The sequence below is a fragment of the Nipponia nippon genome, unplaced genomic scaffold (assembly GCF_047370975.1).
Source record: "Nipponia nippon isolate SJK-2023a ecotype South Korea unplaced genomic scaffold, ASM4737097v1 scaffold_12, whole genome shotgun sequence".
NCBI classification, from domain to species: domain Eukaryota; kingdom Metazoa; phylum Chordata; class Aves; order Pelecaniformes; family Threskiornithidae; genus Nipponia; species Nipponia nippon.
Genome location: NW_028262313.1, coordinates 21773110 through 21788345, shown reverse-complemented (window position 1 = coordinate 21788345; position 15236 = coordinate 21773110). Strand labels below are relative to the sequence as shown.

Below are 15236 nucleotides of genomic sequence, written 5' to 3'. Positions count from 1 at the left end.
GAAAGAGTCTCTAAATAAATGCCAAACAGTCACACTATCTTTCTTATAATTATACATTTTAAGATAGTAGGGGAAAGAACAGATTAGAATTTCAAATAAGAAAATCATATCTCTTATGCAAGTCCAATGTATGTTAGTCCAATTTTAACTGCCTATATTCTAAACATTTTTCTTTACAGTGTTTTCAGAACAGAGTATGAAAAAACTGCTCCTCTTTTTCCCCCCCTCTTATTATATCAAATTCTGTAATGCTGGAGTTCAGGTAGACTGGAGAACTGAGTCGCCCGGACATCATCATTGCAAGCCTGTTACCTTTGTCATTTTACATTCTGCATCTCCACGGTCAACGCATCAGCCTGAAACCCAGAGCGATTATATCTAAGGTCACAGCAGGCCATTAAGGTAAACAGAAAGGAAAAAGGCAGCTGTTTCGATTCAGGCCACCACAGAAAATACAGCCGTGGGATTTCAGTTTACGCAAAAGATGATCATGTATTAACCAAAGAAAGAAAATGTTCTCTCCTCTGTACGTAGAGGGAGAGGGAAGGGAATCTCCTGTTCGTTTCCCCACTTCATGTTCTGTGTGATTAATGCAACAGAAATGTTCTCGTCACCTTCTGAGCTACTGTTGTTTAATCTCTGACTGCAATAAGAGGGCAATGGGGAACTGGAACCATCACCTGTTCATTCTGCAGATAACTTTTAAGATAAAAATTACCCTACCACTTGGGGTCTTCTCTCCTCTTCCTCCTCTCCTTTCTTCTAATTTGAGAGAAGGCAGGCTAAACAAAGGGGATACATTGCATTATTTGCCATGACTCCTCCCTCTGTCTTTCCTTCCTTGTCTCACTGCAGTCAATTAAAAACAGCAAGAACAACTGTGTTTGACTCAATGTGAATGCAAGGGAGAAAACAAGAGACATCTGAATAATGCCCTGTCAAGGGCACGGGAATGAAGTGTACATACCCACCCCAGTCTGAGCTCACGTATTCAAGGTCAGCTATGGAGAGGAAGCACTAGAGGTATCTGACTCTCTTAAAGCTACTGCAAACCATTTTCAATTATTATTCTGGGTTTTTTGTTCTTACTGTTTTACTATACCAGGTACTTATAGAGCACTACCCAAGCGTTGTGCTTTGCACTCCAGAAAAAGAACACCAGATTGTTATAACACAGAAAAAGCCATATAATGCAATTTCTACTGAACATGCATAGCTCTGTGTTTTAGTACTTTTAGTAGTTTCTTTTTGTGCTCAACCAGTTAGGAAGGACTCTTAGCACACTCTACTGAAGTCTTCCCCTAGTGAAAAACACTAGTGTTGGACAACCACCTCAACATTAGCCATTAAGGAGGTCACGTTAGTGGAAAAGGAAAGGTATACATACCACGTTATCAGTAGATACTGGATTCTGGTCATCATCTTTATGACCGATTTCTTCACTTTGAAGAGCTTCATTTGTCTCTTCTGCAGAAATAAATTAGTTTTTCAGATTTCATTCAAATTTTATGCTGAAGGAACATTAGTAGTCTTTACCACTAAATATGTCACATCGGCTAGATACAAAAGCAAAGTCATATTATCAATGTCTAGTCATAAAAAATACTGTATGTCTTATTAAAAAAGACATGATATCACAAGTATTTCAGGGCAAAGTCATGCCAATCGCTACTTGAAACAACAGGAAAACTATCGGTTACTCTCTTGCAACGTGCCAAAACCTTCCTGTTTTTAGGTTCAGGTTGTAATATTCAAAGGTGATGAAGAGTTTCACATCAGGGGTGCCCAGAACTTTGTTTTTATTTATTAAAATAAATTAATATGTGAAAAAACCTGTATGCCCTGAAATGATAGGGTACATCATCGGAATCCCACCTCCTCCTTGCAGGCACTGACTAGTTTTGAACTAAAAATTGATCAAGCAGATTATTTCATTCCTGTATGGAAATGTTTATTGCTACTGAATCTAAGCTGCTTTCTTATGTATAAGCAAAGTATACACTTGAACACAGAGCAAATCTTACCCTTAAGTTTCAACCACAAGCCCTAGGTGATTCTGTCAGCCCTGACTATGGCCAGTGTGAAAAAAAAAAAAAACAAGATAAGCATATTCATCCCTATGATTAAGTATGTTTCTCAGATTTACTTTAATTCTCCACATTTAATATACTATCAAGAAGAAAATGGTTGATAGAAACAGCAAATCAGAAAATAAACCGAAACACAGAGGCAAGCCAGCTATGATAAAAAACTTGCATGATGTCATTAACAGCTAGGCTATGAATTGGAAATACACTGCTTCCGAGAGCAAGTAAAATGACACAGTTCTGCTGAGGGCAGAGCTTGTGTTACAGGGGTCAAACAGTCCAGCTGTGGCACCTAAAGAGGAAGGGAGGCACGGTGAGCGAACGGCAGCAGATGTTGGGGTGGGATACTGAAAGAGAGGGCAGATAATGATGCAGGCGTGTGTCACTTCCACACAAACACAGGGGTAACAGGATTTAACTGGAGATTACCAACAGTTGCAAAGAGAGGGTAATATTTAGGCCAGACTATCCAGAGATAATTATTGTTTTCAATAACTTTTCTACCAGTAAAATAGCACTAAACTGAGCAAATTTTGTTTGAAGTTGTTTCAAATAAATTTAGTCTGCCACTGGCCACAACTTCAGAGGAAAATTTCTGCTGGCAGCAAAAGCAAATAGGTCCAAATGGGAGACCCGTAAAGCGGGGAGCAATACACGAGCCCATCGTTAGAGCAATGACGGTCGCTGAAGATGCACCCCAGGGACTCGGAAGCCCCCGCCACTCGGTAACCCTGGCAGTCACCGCCTGGATTCAACAGTCAAGCGAAGCAACTCCCTACAGCAATTTCAACTCTTTAAATATTCGTCCTCAGCTAATATAAACTGGCACAGCTATAATGGCCTCCACAGAGCTGTGTTCCTTTACACAAAGTACGGATTCAATTAACATACGTTTAAAAAAGGTAAGGCATTATAAGAACTTTAATGCTTAATTTTGCATCAGTGTAATTTTTTTTTTTTTAAATATTTACAAACTACATTTTAAAAGCAAGTGCCATCAACACTCACTCTAATCAGGTGACTAAAAAGATCTTTTTCCTGTCTTTTAGAATTTTTTTTTGTTCTGTTTTTGTGGGGTTGGGTTTTCTGTTTTTGTTTGTTGTTTTTGTTTTGTTTTGTTTTTATAAATCGGGACCAAAAGTTATAGTTCTCAAACATTAGAACAATCCCATATCTGTGACCGAATAGTACACATGATTATTGGTGGAAATGTTTTCCAGGAAGTTCGCAATAAGCTGAGCCGCAGCAGTGAAACCTGCTCCTTTGAACTGGAGAAATGAAAAGAAATAATTCTTGTGGTGGAATAAAGGAATGGAAGTGGGATTCCTGGATGCTGTGGAAATCCTATAGTTTTCTTGCACTTCCTTAAGCTTTGACTCTAATAATCTACACATAGTCTTACAGCCTTATCCTGCTCTATGAAAGCCTCGTTCAATAAACGTGGTGTTATTCCTCACTTTAAGCTACAGAGAATTCACTCTTCCCCTGTCACCGTTTTCTTTCAAGCAGATCTGACTAAACCAGTTCCTTCCACACCTCGGGCAAATCAAGGACTCTTCGATTCTGCATCTCCCTTGGCCTTCAGTCACTTGACTCATTTCTTTATCATCTTATTCTCTCTACAGTAGAATATGACAAAGCTATCACAAATTCATTCCCAGCAGTTCTCCATTTTTCTAGTTCTTTCCTTTAAATTGTTCAGACAATATGACAAGATGAGGTTTGACACATTAAGCTGCAATAGCACGCGCTAGATCCGACTTTCTTTCAGTTTAGAGAGCAAAGGCTTTATTGATCTCTTCTAATCAGAAGCAGTGGGAGCAATTAGTTGAGGTTGTGAAGCTAGTGACTGTGCTGAGTGGCAGTTCATCTGCCCTAGGCCCAGCATCCTAACGTACAAGAGGGAAAGGGAGCGATTGATTTAATGCGGTCATGCGGTTCTGGGAGGTGGAGTAAAAGGGAATTAAGTTCGAGACACTTATCACTCAAGATCATGCCGTTTACTGAGAACGTACGTGCAGTTCTAAGGCTCTCCGAGCAGTCCCCTGGTACTGACTTTGATCTTTTCTGTTGGTTTGTATCTGCCTGTCGGAGACCATATGTGCACCGCAGACAGCCTAATGGCGGAAGGTCTGCTACGCTTTGACATACTGTGAAGCTCTTTCAGTTCAAGACCAAGTTTGAGCTAATGTATCTTCTGAATGTATCTCATCAGCGTGAGTTTAATATCATGAAAACTCTAAGTACGTATCTCTGGTCAGCTCAAAGTGAGCAGGTTCACATGCATTAGTGCTTGCTTAGACGGAAATTGTTGGTGTGATTCAGGCGAACAGGAATGGATACTCAAGCTGGCTGTGTAGAGCTGGCCAGTTAACAGAGAGCATTTTTTAAAACCTGGCTTCCTAGGGAAGCGAGACATAGACATTTGTACTGCCTGTCTCTCTCTCAGTTGCACCAGCAAATTATGATCTTGTCATTTAACTTCTGATGAATCTGGCAGAAACAGAGGTCTTACGATAAAAGGTTTCTGCACGCTTTGTGATAACAAACGCAACAAAATTCACAGAGAGGTAGAAGAAAGAGACCGAACGGTACCTTCAATATGGCCAAGGTAGATAACTTGCGACTGTTAGACACTCTTTCAGACATATTTGAATGTGTACAACAGAGAATCCAAAGCATGCACACTGCACAAAATTAAAATATATGCACAGTAGTAACTGCATTTTCAAATACCTTGTGAGCTTCCTTCAGATAAGCAGATTGATACTTCATCATTCCTATCATTATCATCCCCCACTTCAGTAGCAGTTTCCTCTCCTGGATTAAGTGCTGATTTAGAAACAAATTCAGATTGATCAGAGAAATCAGCAGGACCTCCTCTAGGGGGTGGGACCTCAATCCCCATTAAACGATATTTCCGTCTTCGATTCCCAATCCAAGTCTTGTAAGAGAAATAAACAAATGCTATCAGAAACTATAACAAAAGCAACAGGCCCACAACCAAGTGAAATTAGCACATCTATACGATAGGAACAAGCGCGTAGCCAGCAATTCACGGGAGGTGATTATTACCCCATATCTGACCCTCGTGAGGCCGTCTCCTGGAACACGGTGCCCAGGCTCAGTCCTCCAATACAAGGGAAAAGGGAAGGAAGGTGCACAGCAAAAGGAAATGAAGCAACAGTCACAAGTGGCAGCAAGGGAAGCTCTGGCTTGAATTAAGGAAAAAAAAAAATGCTTTACAGTGAGGCACTGGAACAGTTTGTCCATAGGAGTTTTGACATTTCCAACCTTGGAGGTACTCAACATTTTACTGTACAACAACCTGAGAAACCTGGCCTAACTCTGAAGTCAATCCTGCTCTGAATGAAGAGTAGGACTAGGTGACTTTGTAAAGGTCTCTCCCCACCTAAATTATCCAATGAATTTAACATAAGATCTTTGATCCAGGTTCTCCATTCTGCAACTTCCACAAGAAGTTGGACTAAACTTCTTTAAACATTGGACTAAAGCATCCAATGACCCAAACGGCCCACCTGTTCTAGGATTTCCTACAGCACGGAAGAAAACGTCCAAGGTGGTAGCTCTATGTCACTCCACTTGGATGACAGAACATAACTTGGCAGAACTAAGTTCAGAGCAATATTATCCCTCAGTCCTCTTTGGTTGGAAGACAAGTCTTTAAGAAACATTGCTTGCAGTAAGGTATATAAGAGCATAGTGTAAACAGTGGTGGGAAATGAAACAGATGAAACAGGTCCAGGACCAAGGAACTTGGAAACCCATTTGTGATCAGATGGGTATGGATGCTTGAAGTTCATTTTACATCAATAAAACTGACAGTTTCAAAAAAGAAAAAAAAAAAAAAATCACATTCCAAATTCTCCAGGTGGATCTGTATAACCGTTAATTAACTTGCTTTCTCTGATAAAGTCTATGCTAAAAATTATTAAAGACTCAAAATAGAGTTTAGCATGCTGTAGTAAGAATTGTCTGCAACTCTTCACCTCTTAACTCTCTCCCTTCCCTTGCATTACTCAGGCTTTTGGCTTCTCATCCAATTTCAATTCTACTTAACAGCTCTTGTTCCCAGACACTTCGTTCCATCCAAGTCAGTTCTCCACTGGCATCCAAAAAAATCTTCTCAGAGCCAGGAATAAATTTCTTTGCCAACTGCTAACTTCCAGTTTTCTTGACCTGGCTCTCCTCCCCCTTCCACACCATCTAAACCACAATAAATAGGAGCAGCGCAGACAGCACTAGTGGGACCGTCCTCATTGTTCCAGGACCTGATCACATGCTGGCCCAGGATGGATAACGGTGGAGTTTGGCCATGTAAGCTGTCACCATACAGTGTGCTTGATTACCGTGATGATGATGTACGCACAGCATGGCCGTTACTAGGTTGTGAATCGCGCTTAGTGCTCGACTTTCTGGATTCCTAAAAATCAAATATAACTCTAGAAAGCACGGGTAGCTCCTATTTTTTAAAACATATGATCAGGGCATGGCAAAATGCACGTCCTTTCCGTAAGGTCTATGTCCCAACAGAGTTTACCAAACACATTAAAACATTATAGGATTTTTTTCTTTAAAAGGTACACTAAACATTACTCTGGCCTTATTTCAGAAATACCTGCATTGCTCCTCTTCCCCGTCACACTTTCTTTAACTACAGTTCTGATACATAGCATGAAAAAGTTTACTAAAAAACTTTTTTCCTTATAATACCTTGATTATCAAGTAGAAAAACTAAGAAACATTAACAGCAGTCCCAACTACTAAAGATAGTTTCGTGCTCCGCCAGCCTTGGAAAAAATATTTTTTACAGCTGATCTCTCTAACTAGCTAAAGGATGACATACTTAACGCTATTTTTGACAAATCATTTTTGTTGGGTGATACTTGCTTCCCCCGCTTCCTGATTTTCCTCTTTGAAGAATGCAAAACAGGTACACAGAGAGCTACCTAGATATTTTTGTATATTATATACAGTTTGGGAAAAAAAGGGAGAAAAACCCACACAAGCGTCCCCTTTCAGACCTATGTCTCTTTTTTCCAAACAGTATATTGCCATTCATTAAATTTTCTCATCATCTTATGACGGTAATAGGTAGTGTTAACAACTGCAAAATTTAAAAGCAAATCTGCTTTTTTACTAAAAAATTCAGCAAAAAATTGAGGCACTTGGGAAAGGCAGATCTGACTTGTCTTTTTACATACCTTTCAAAGCAGAAAATCTTTCATTCAACATACTGAATATGTCATAGAAGATGAACATATTTTTATAGTATCTCCTGCATGCTACATTTAACAGTGAGTATTCTGGAGCAGTACAATGATGACTGTAAGAGTAGACTAGTATTTCTACATAGGAAACCAGCTTAGTAATTCTCGTTATATCCCTAAAATATTACCTCCTTAACAACTTCAAGCATCATCTGTAAAGCGCGTGTCATCGGAGTCATTAAGCCTACTTATGGCAGCCAGCAATGAACTCAGCAGCAACCTCCCCAGCTTCAACTGAAGAGGTGACCAGCAAGCGTGAGGGAAGAAAGGCTCGAGCCCAGACAGAAGGAGCCAGCATATGTCTGCCCTCAGGCAGCCTATAAGTAAGTGGACTGGCAAGGAGCCACTTAAAAAGCATGGTTACAGCTCTCCAGATATTGAGGTTAGGGTGTCAACGTGCTGGAAAGATTCTAGGTTGGAACACCAGAAATCTGACGTAACTGAAAAAAAAATCAAGGTGGAATATTCAGAGTTGTTTTTCCAATGTCTCTCTCGATCATAAGCCGGATCCAGACTAGGCCTAGAGCCCCCAACAAGAAGAGCCGTTAGTCAGCTGGGAAGAATGAGTGGCCTTTCTGCTGCAACGGCTTGATTTTGCTGCTAAACTCAGATTGAAGCACTGCCTTCAGTAATCCAGCTTTTATCTGATGAGCTGCTGGGAAACAGGAGGAGGCGTCTTAAGCCCGTAGTAGGTGCTTAGAAGCAGCTTTTGCCCTCTTACGCATGAAAGCTTTGTGTTCTATTAATAAAAAAATTAAAAATTGTCATGCATTTTTCTTATATTCCTCATATATTTCTGAGGAGTTTGATAGTTGTCATCCATCTTTCTCAAATATCTAACGCCTCGCTGCCAAGAAGGCTATTCTGCTTTCAGATGCTATTTTGGTATGAATGAATAAAATTAGTCACGAGAAATATAAACAAAAATGTGTAAGCAACTACAAAAAAAACCCCAAACAAATGTAATCAGCAATAATTATAATGTAAGCAAAAGAAATATTGTAAGTTTAATGAAGCATTGGCCAGAGTTCACATGTTTAAATATGATATAACTTTTTTTCGGTGTCTTGGGAACACACAAAAGACATTTGAGGGTGCAAACGTGCATGATGTACGACCAGCAGTCACTTTGCAAGTCCACTCTCCTACCAGAAGTACAAAAACTATGGAATAAAATGCCCTGTTCAACCTTAAAAAATCAAATCCAGTTGAACTATGCACAGTGGCAAACATTATCTTTTCTTGTACTGGAGAACAGATTTGATACTTTCTTTGTACTGGAGATCTTTCAAGCCAGTATGACGTCATAAGGATCAATCATTTGTATTTCTGGAAAAGCAACATTTATCTGGACAAATCATGAATTTCCATTAAAAAAAAAGCTATTAAAAGAGAAAAATGGGGACATGTATTTAATTGAATTAAAACAAGTGATATGATATGTATATAAAAATATTTTACAGTTGTATATGCTTATATTTACATAAAATTATACTATTTATATATTATATATATTTGTTGTGCCTATTATTTGATGTATATATATTTACTTGGTTTGATATATGTAATTATTACTGTTTTACATATGCTACATTTCTTTTTTTTTTACATCACAAATGGAGAAACAGTCGCTAGTTGCACACTACCTAGAGTTCAAGGTACAGTGAAATACAAAGGCAACAAAGTACAAGTACTGAAAGTGGGAAGCCTTTCCCAGAAGGGTCCCTCCGTCCAACTCCTCTTGGCTGCGCACGCAGTACAGGGTAGCGATGCTGTGGTTCACTCATGCCTTACAGCTGACTGCATCATTGCTGTGTCCTGACTCCTTAGGAGAAAGAGACCCTGCTGCACTCCGACCTCCAAACGTCGTTGTTTCCTACTGAAGAAAATGCAGGCTGGCAGGTAAGGAGAGAGGCACGATACGATGGGCCTATAGCGATCCCAAAACAAACTGAGGACAGATCCTCTAGAGCACATGACGGAAAATACCTGTCCTACAGCTGGGACACGCACAACGTGCCTTAGAGAAAGGCCAACAGGAAGCACTGCAGAGCACTCGCGTCCTGCAGCATTAATTCAGCCCTTACAAACAAAAGAAATAGGGCAGCATGGTGCAGGACCGACCTCCACCTAATTCCTGTTACAGCTCTCAAGACTACCATATAGAGGAACCAGAGGCAGAGGCAGGACAGATACTGGTAACACCTCCAGCTACTATGAAGAAAAGAAATCTTTTTGTTCATTCGCGTGTGTATGTTCTACTACAGGTTATGCCAGAGTCTTCTGGAGTTGATCAGAGCCCAGTACGTCTGCCCTGAAGACAAAAGCATTTCTAGCAGATGCTATTGAAAGACGTGTACAGAACTTCATACTGTCAGCCTGTGCGTGCCGATAAGGATGCTCTGAAGGGAACAAAGTAAGGGAGACAAAGCATGAGTATCGGTCTTACTGTCCTGTGAATATGGTATTTCATACCCAGGAGTCCACTTTGAGATGCTGTCAGTGCAAACAGCTTCACCTTTCGGAAAGCAAACTGAAGAGCTTGGAAAATATTGAGCAGCTTTGCTCTCTACAGAGAATAGAGTAACTCTTTTCAGCCTCCAAAAGTAGAATTTAATTTTTTATAATTCACATGTGCTCAGGAAAACAAGCAAGTAAATAACCAGATTAGTGTTCAAGACTGAAAGTAGCTCTGGTACCATTTTGATGCACCAACCCAAGAGAGATCTCCACAAAAGAAGAGTTTCAAATAAGGCCTCCTAGTTCTGCTTCTGTAGCGATGTCAGAATTTTAAGAAAGAAGTGGAAAAAGAGGAGGAAGGCTGAAAGGACTAGTCACAATTGTCATGCCTGTCATGAGGGAAAGGAAGGCTCTCATCCTGTTTTTGTACTGACTGCAAAGACAGTCGGACTATTTTCTGAAGAATGGAAACACTGAGAGCGAATGAGACACCCACAGTTTGAGAGTGATGATGTATGTCTGACAATTGGGAATACAGTGGCAACAACTGATGCTGTACCAAACTTCCCGACCTCTGGAAGAGATGATGTGGAGTGGCTCTCGGGAATCAGGTTATCTAACCCAAACCTGTCCTTTCTGAAGCAATCCTTCCTCAACGACACCTATACGGACTATCACAGTGAAGTGACCCAGAATTCTTCGCAGTACCCTTTGCTCTCTACCACATCTCAACCTGGCTTCAAGACAGTCTTGAAAAATACTTTTTCCTATTTTTGAGCATTTTCTTTCATATGTTTACAATGATTTTTTTCCTATAAGCATTAATGAGAAATATTTTCCCTGGATCTTTAGAAAGGCTTTTTGTTTCTTAATAGCAATATAAATAGCACTTTTCAGTCTTCTAAGATATCCCTAAAAAATGTAAGGCTTTTACTTGAAATCTTACTTGAGTCTAAAGAGAATGTCAAACGGCTCGTAGTGCTACTCCTGCTGCTGATCAATAAGACTCTTACCTGAAGGCTTTTTTCTATATATAGACTGCAGAAAGAGCAAGAGAGCACCTCCCAACATGGTCATTCATTATGTAACACGTGAAATCTATTTCAAGCTTCCTCATGAAATTTTTAAAGGCTTTCATCTGTCCTATTTTTGCTTCTGCGACAAGACAGGGGAAGACTCTAGATTTCTTACCCGCACTATTTCACAGTCAACATTTAATTCTGCAGCCACAGCTTCAATTTTCTCTCTGCAGACTGAGCCCAGGCTGGTCATGCCATTGTCCCAGTATTTCTTTAGGGTAGCTAAGTCTCGGTCACTAAATTGTGTGCGGTCCTGTAACTGTAAGATAAAAAAAATACTGTTAGATTTAAAAAAATTCTGCTTATGCTGTTCATTTAATTTCCGGAGGTCTTGCATACAGTAAGACACACATGTTATACTGTCTCCATGGCTGTTCTTCTCTTTTAACTCTCCCTTCAGAATTTATTTTTTTAAAGTTTGTTTTTTTATCCAGGGCAGTACAGAGTTCCCTGGGATTTGCTTTAAAGGCAACGGCAGCGCTAACGCACGTTTAAAGCACTTCAGCTTTGTTTCAACTCCACCTGATTTTTTTAATTTGTTTTATCTCGTTCTATAAGGCTTTACTGAAAATAACTTTTTTCCCCTTGTGCTGTTTACTCTCTCCACCCAATTTATGCAAATTATTCCTTTAGGCTTTTCAAGTTTCTCACCCTCCCCCACCTAAAGTTCTTTTATCTTACTGCAAACTACAATACATGCATAATTCAAAGGATTCTGAGTTCCTAAGGGAATACTTTAATGTTTATTTGGTAAGCTTCAGAGTTTAAATTGGTTCCACTGGTTATTTGTGAGTTCCCTAACACTTTCTGTACATTTATCAATATATCTCATAGTGGATTACTGATAAAAGGAGTAACATTGAAAAGCAAATCCTAGACATCCTACCACTTCTTGAACTGTTGTGGGCATACGGCATCATTCGCTAGTGGAACTTACAAGCTTTATCAAAAGCTTTTAGCCCAGAATTTTAACTAAAATCTCCAGTTGCTTTATACCAACCCACGTTTGCCATCTCTCCTGCTATCAGGAGTACATAAATGCAACGATAAAGTCTGCACTAGTAAGTTGTAGCCACATGTGCCAAATTTGTCATTTCAACAGCTGAATTTTGTAAGACGTAATCATGATTTCAATAGCTGAAATCTGGGTTTGCTCGCTTAAAAACTGTTAAAAGTTAGAATGAAATAACATTAAAATGGAGTAAAAAGAAATTTTGCAGAACTAGAATCATTTGACAATCTTGTACAGTTACCAATTTTATCTTTTGTTAATCTTCAGAATATGGTAATCCTTTCAATTTTCTTCTTTTAAAAATTACTATTTCTCAAAATGTTAGCAGCAATTAAGTCTCCTTAATATACGAATATAAAATAGGGGTATCAAAACCTTGTCTCCTTAAAATAATCCCAGGTGGTCCAGTAAAAAAAAAGTACCAGTTATATTCAAATACGGTCCATTATTAACTGTTACCAGGCACTCGGATTTTTTTCCTCGGCTATCGTTTCATACATTCAAGAACAGAATCGGAGAAGCTGGACCCCAGGAGCTCCCTGCGGAGCGGGGCAGGCGGTGCGGAGAGCCCGCGGGCACGCCACGCACGCTGCCCGGGAGCGGCTCTCCTCCGCTCCCGCACGCCAAGCGGCTATTAGCAGCCGCGGCACACGAGATGCACTCCCAGACGGCACGCTGCAGTCTATTTTAATCTAAAAGGAATCCAGTTGGCACATTTCAAGGCTGCTCTAGGATAAGCAGCAAAGTGCAGTAAGTGGACTTCACCTCAAGAGCACCCTGCTGAGCAAAGCTAAATCCCTGATGCCCATTCACCCTTAACAGATGCCAGTTCTCCCTGTACGCCTGACCTGAGCAACTCCTACCTACAAGCCATTTTCAAAGAACAAAAGTATAGTTATCTCCTGAATCGCTGCAGCAATATCTCCTTTTATAGCTGTTGGCAAAATAGATTGTAACTTCTGGAAGTGATGGGAAGAGGTCTTGCTCTGCAGTCGGCGACTGGCAGCCAAGCGCCGAGGAAAGGGAAGGCAGAAAGGAGCGTGACAGCAACACTCAAACTACAGAGAAACAAGTCACTCTGGCCTATCCTACTTTCCTGAACGCTCAAGGCAGTTTCAGCTTCTAAAGTATACTGAGCGTTTTTCAAACATAGATAAATAAGTAGCATTCGCTGTTGGTTCTGGAGAGTTCACACTGACTACACTGCTGCAACAATCCACCGCTCACACAGCTTCCTGCGATCTGCACTTATCAGGAAAATAAAACAGAAAATCTCTTCACATTTAATATGCACAGCTTAAAGAAACCCCCGGGAACATGCTGTGGAAATTCCCCCTCCCCAGCAGAGGCCTGAAATGACAGAAGCAAAAGGCAACCTGCCTAACATTACTGCAAAGGCACGGGAGCGATCCCGGTTAGCGCTGTCTCCTCTCACGTGGTTTGTTGCAACAGCCAAATTAGAACAAAACCCCCCAAAAGTACAGCTGATGCTGGAGTAAGTTCAGATTTCTGCTTGCCATATGATTTTCCAGTTATCTAAGAAAACGTTTCTTCTACTGAAAGAATACAGGGCAAGAATACTCACTAATAGAAAAGCTTTATATTTGCGATACACAAATGGATCCCACGTTAGGCAAAAGACGCAGAATAACTGACTACAGGCAGAGTTACCAAAGGGATGGTACTGCGGGAAGGGTGCAGAGGCTGCTCAGCTTTTATTACTAAATACAAGGATTTTAAGTAGAGAAAGCAGTGTTTAGCAAAACCACTTGGCCTTCCAAAATTTACTTAAGAAAGCAATGTCGTATCTTTTCCACTTTAGGGGGATGTATGCTAGTTCTGATGATCTACTACGAATGTTTCAATAAAATTCTTATTAGACAAATCACTATTCAATGGTTTTCACCTCACAACTGCTATATAGTTTTGCTACAAGACCAGGGTTGTAGAGTCAGTCTCAACAGCTTAGATCAAAGTAGATGTTTTAAAGTTACGGGAACCCTCCTGTGGCTACATTGCCAAAGTCGTCTTCTGCAGCCGCTTACTGTGGAAATGGAGAGGAGAAGAAAAAAGAACTTAAAATTTTTGTTTTACCTCCTCGTCAAAAATAATCCCGAGTGTTTCAGATGGCAATACATATTTTTGCTTTTTTGTTGCTGTCGCAGTTGAAGTTACTGCCACACCAGGTAGTTTATCTTTCACTCGCTCCTGAAGAGCTCGTGCAGCAGCACATGAATCACGCTGATACCGACCGCAGGTCAGAAAAGGAAATGAAGAACAAAAGGAAAAACAAAAAACCCACAACACACACCACATGGAAGAGTCCAGAAAGCAGGAACAAAACTGAGGGGAAAAACACGTGCATGTAAATAGAAGATGGCATGAAAAGTCATGTCCCCCCCAGGGCTGAGGAGAGCAGCCTTACTGAGATGCCTGGCTCAAACGCAGCGTGTTCTCCCATTAGTACTTCTCATCCCACTTCAACTTTTCTACTTTGGAGTCTGTATCTCATTTTTGCCATTTTTTCAAACCAAGATCAGCACTGAGTAACCTACTGAACACAGCCAAGCAGGCAGGAATGGAGCCCCGGAAAAGCGGAAAGCGCAGAAAGGTACGTTTTGGCAGCATAAGTAATGGCTGCGATACAGCTGGTCGGTCTTTGCAGCAACGAAAGACAGAACCGATCAGGTTACTGGACTTGAAATTTTACCTGTGCCCCGAAAGAAAGATTCTCGATTCACAAAGAAGCTGCTAAGAGGGCAGCAGGTCACCGCATGTTAAGTGAACGGAGGGAGCTGCCTGCCCGCACGGTGGATGTGAGCCGCTTTACGCCATCTCCGAGCGGGCAAAGGAGGATCGTTTACACTGCTCTCGCCTGCTGCACTGCCGTAACGGGAGCAGTCTCAACCCTTACGCTCACTAGGTGTTACTAACTCTTCAGCTTGTCCAAAATTTAGATCCAGACTAAATACCTTTGTATGACTGACCGTGCCATATGCCTGCTCATGAATTTCTTAGAGGAATCACAAACTACATTCAATTACAGGATCACCCTCCTGACAAAGATTATACGTAACTTTGACGCCTGCATGATAAGCTGCTCAAAAATTACATAATGCTTTTATAAAAGCCAATGTCTTTTGTGAGAAAATAAAGGGTAGAATTTCTACACTGAACATATAACTACACTTCCATCAATTCAGTTAATAACTTTCTCATGCTTAGTATCGTCAGAGGAACTGAGGAAACGAGAAAAAAAAACTACAGTCCTACAAATATCGTAACATTGATGGTTATGCATCAGTTA

At 40.5% G+C, this 15236-nt stretch overlaps 1 protein-coding gene across 11 annotated transcripts in view; it reads right to left on the bottom strand.

The window, feature by feature from the left end:
- The window catches only part of HDX (highly divergent homeobox), a 52635-nt gene that overhangs the window by 10402 nt on the left and 26997 nt on the right, over positions 1–15236 (bottom strand). For 10 of the 11 annotated variants that reach the window (XR_015702728.1, XR_015702729.1, XM_087749145.1 and 7 more), the window contains 3 exons: positions 11030–11176; positions 4824–5031; positions 1388–1467 (listed from right to left, as the gene is read on the bottom strand). Coding sequence is in view for 9 of the 11 variants with exons in the window: in XM_087749145.1 (XP_087605271.1) it covers positions 1388–1467; positions 4824–5031; positions 11030–11176 (435 nt within the window). In the remaining 2 variants the exon portion in view is untranslated. The remainder of the gene's footprint in view (positions 1–1387; positions 1468–4823; positions 5032–11029; positions 11177–15236) is intronic. The other variant, XM_087749153.1, reaches the window with a different exon arrangement.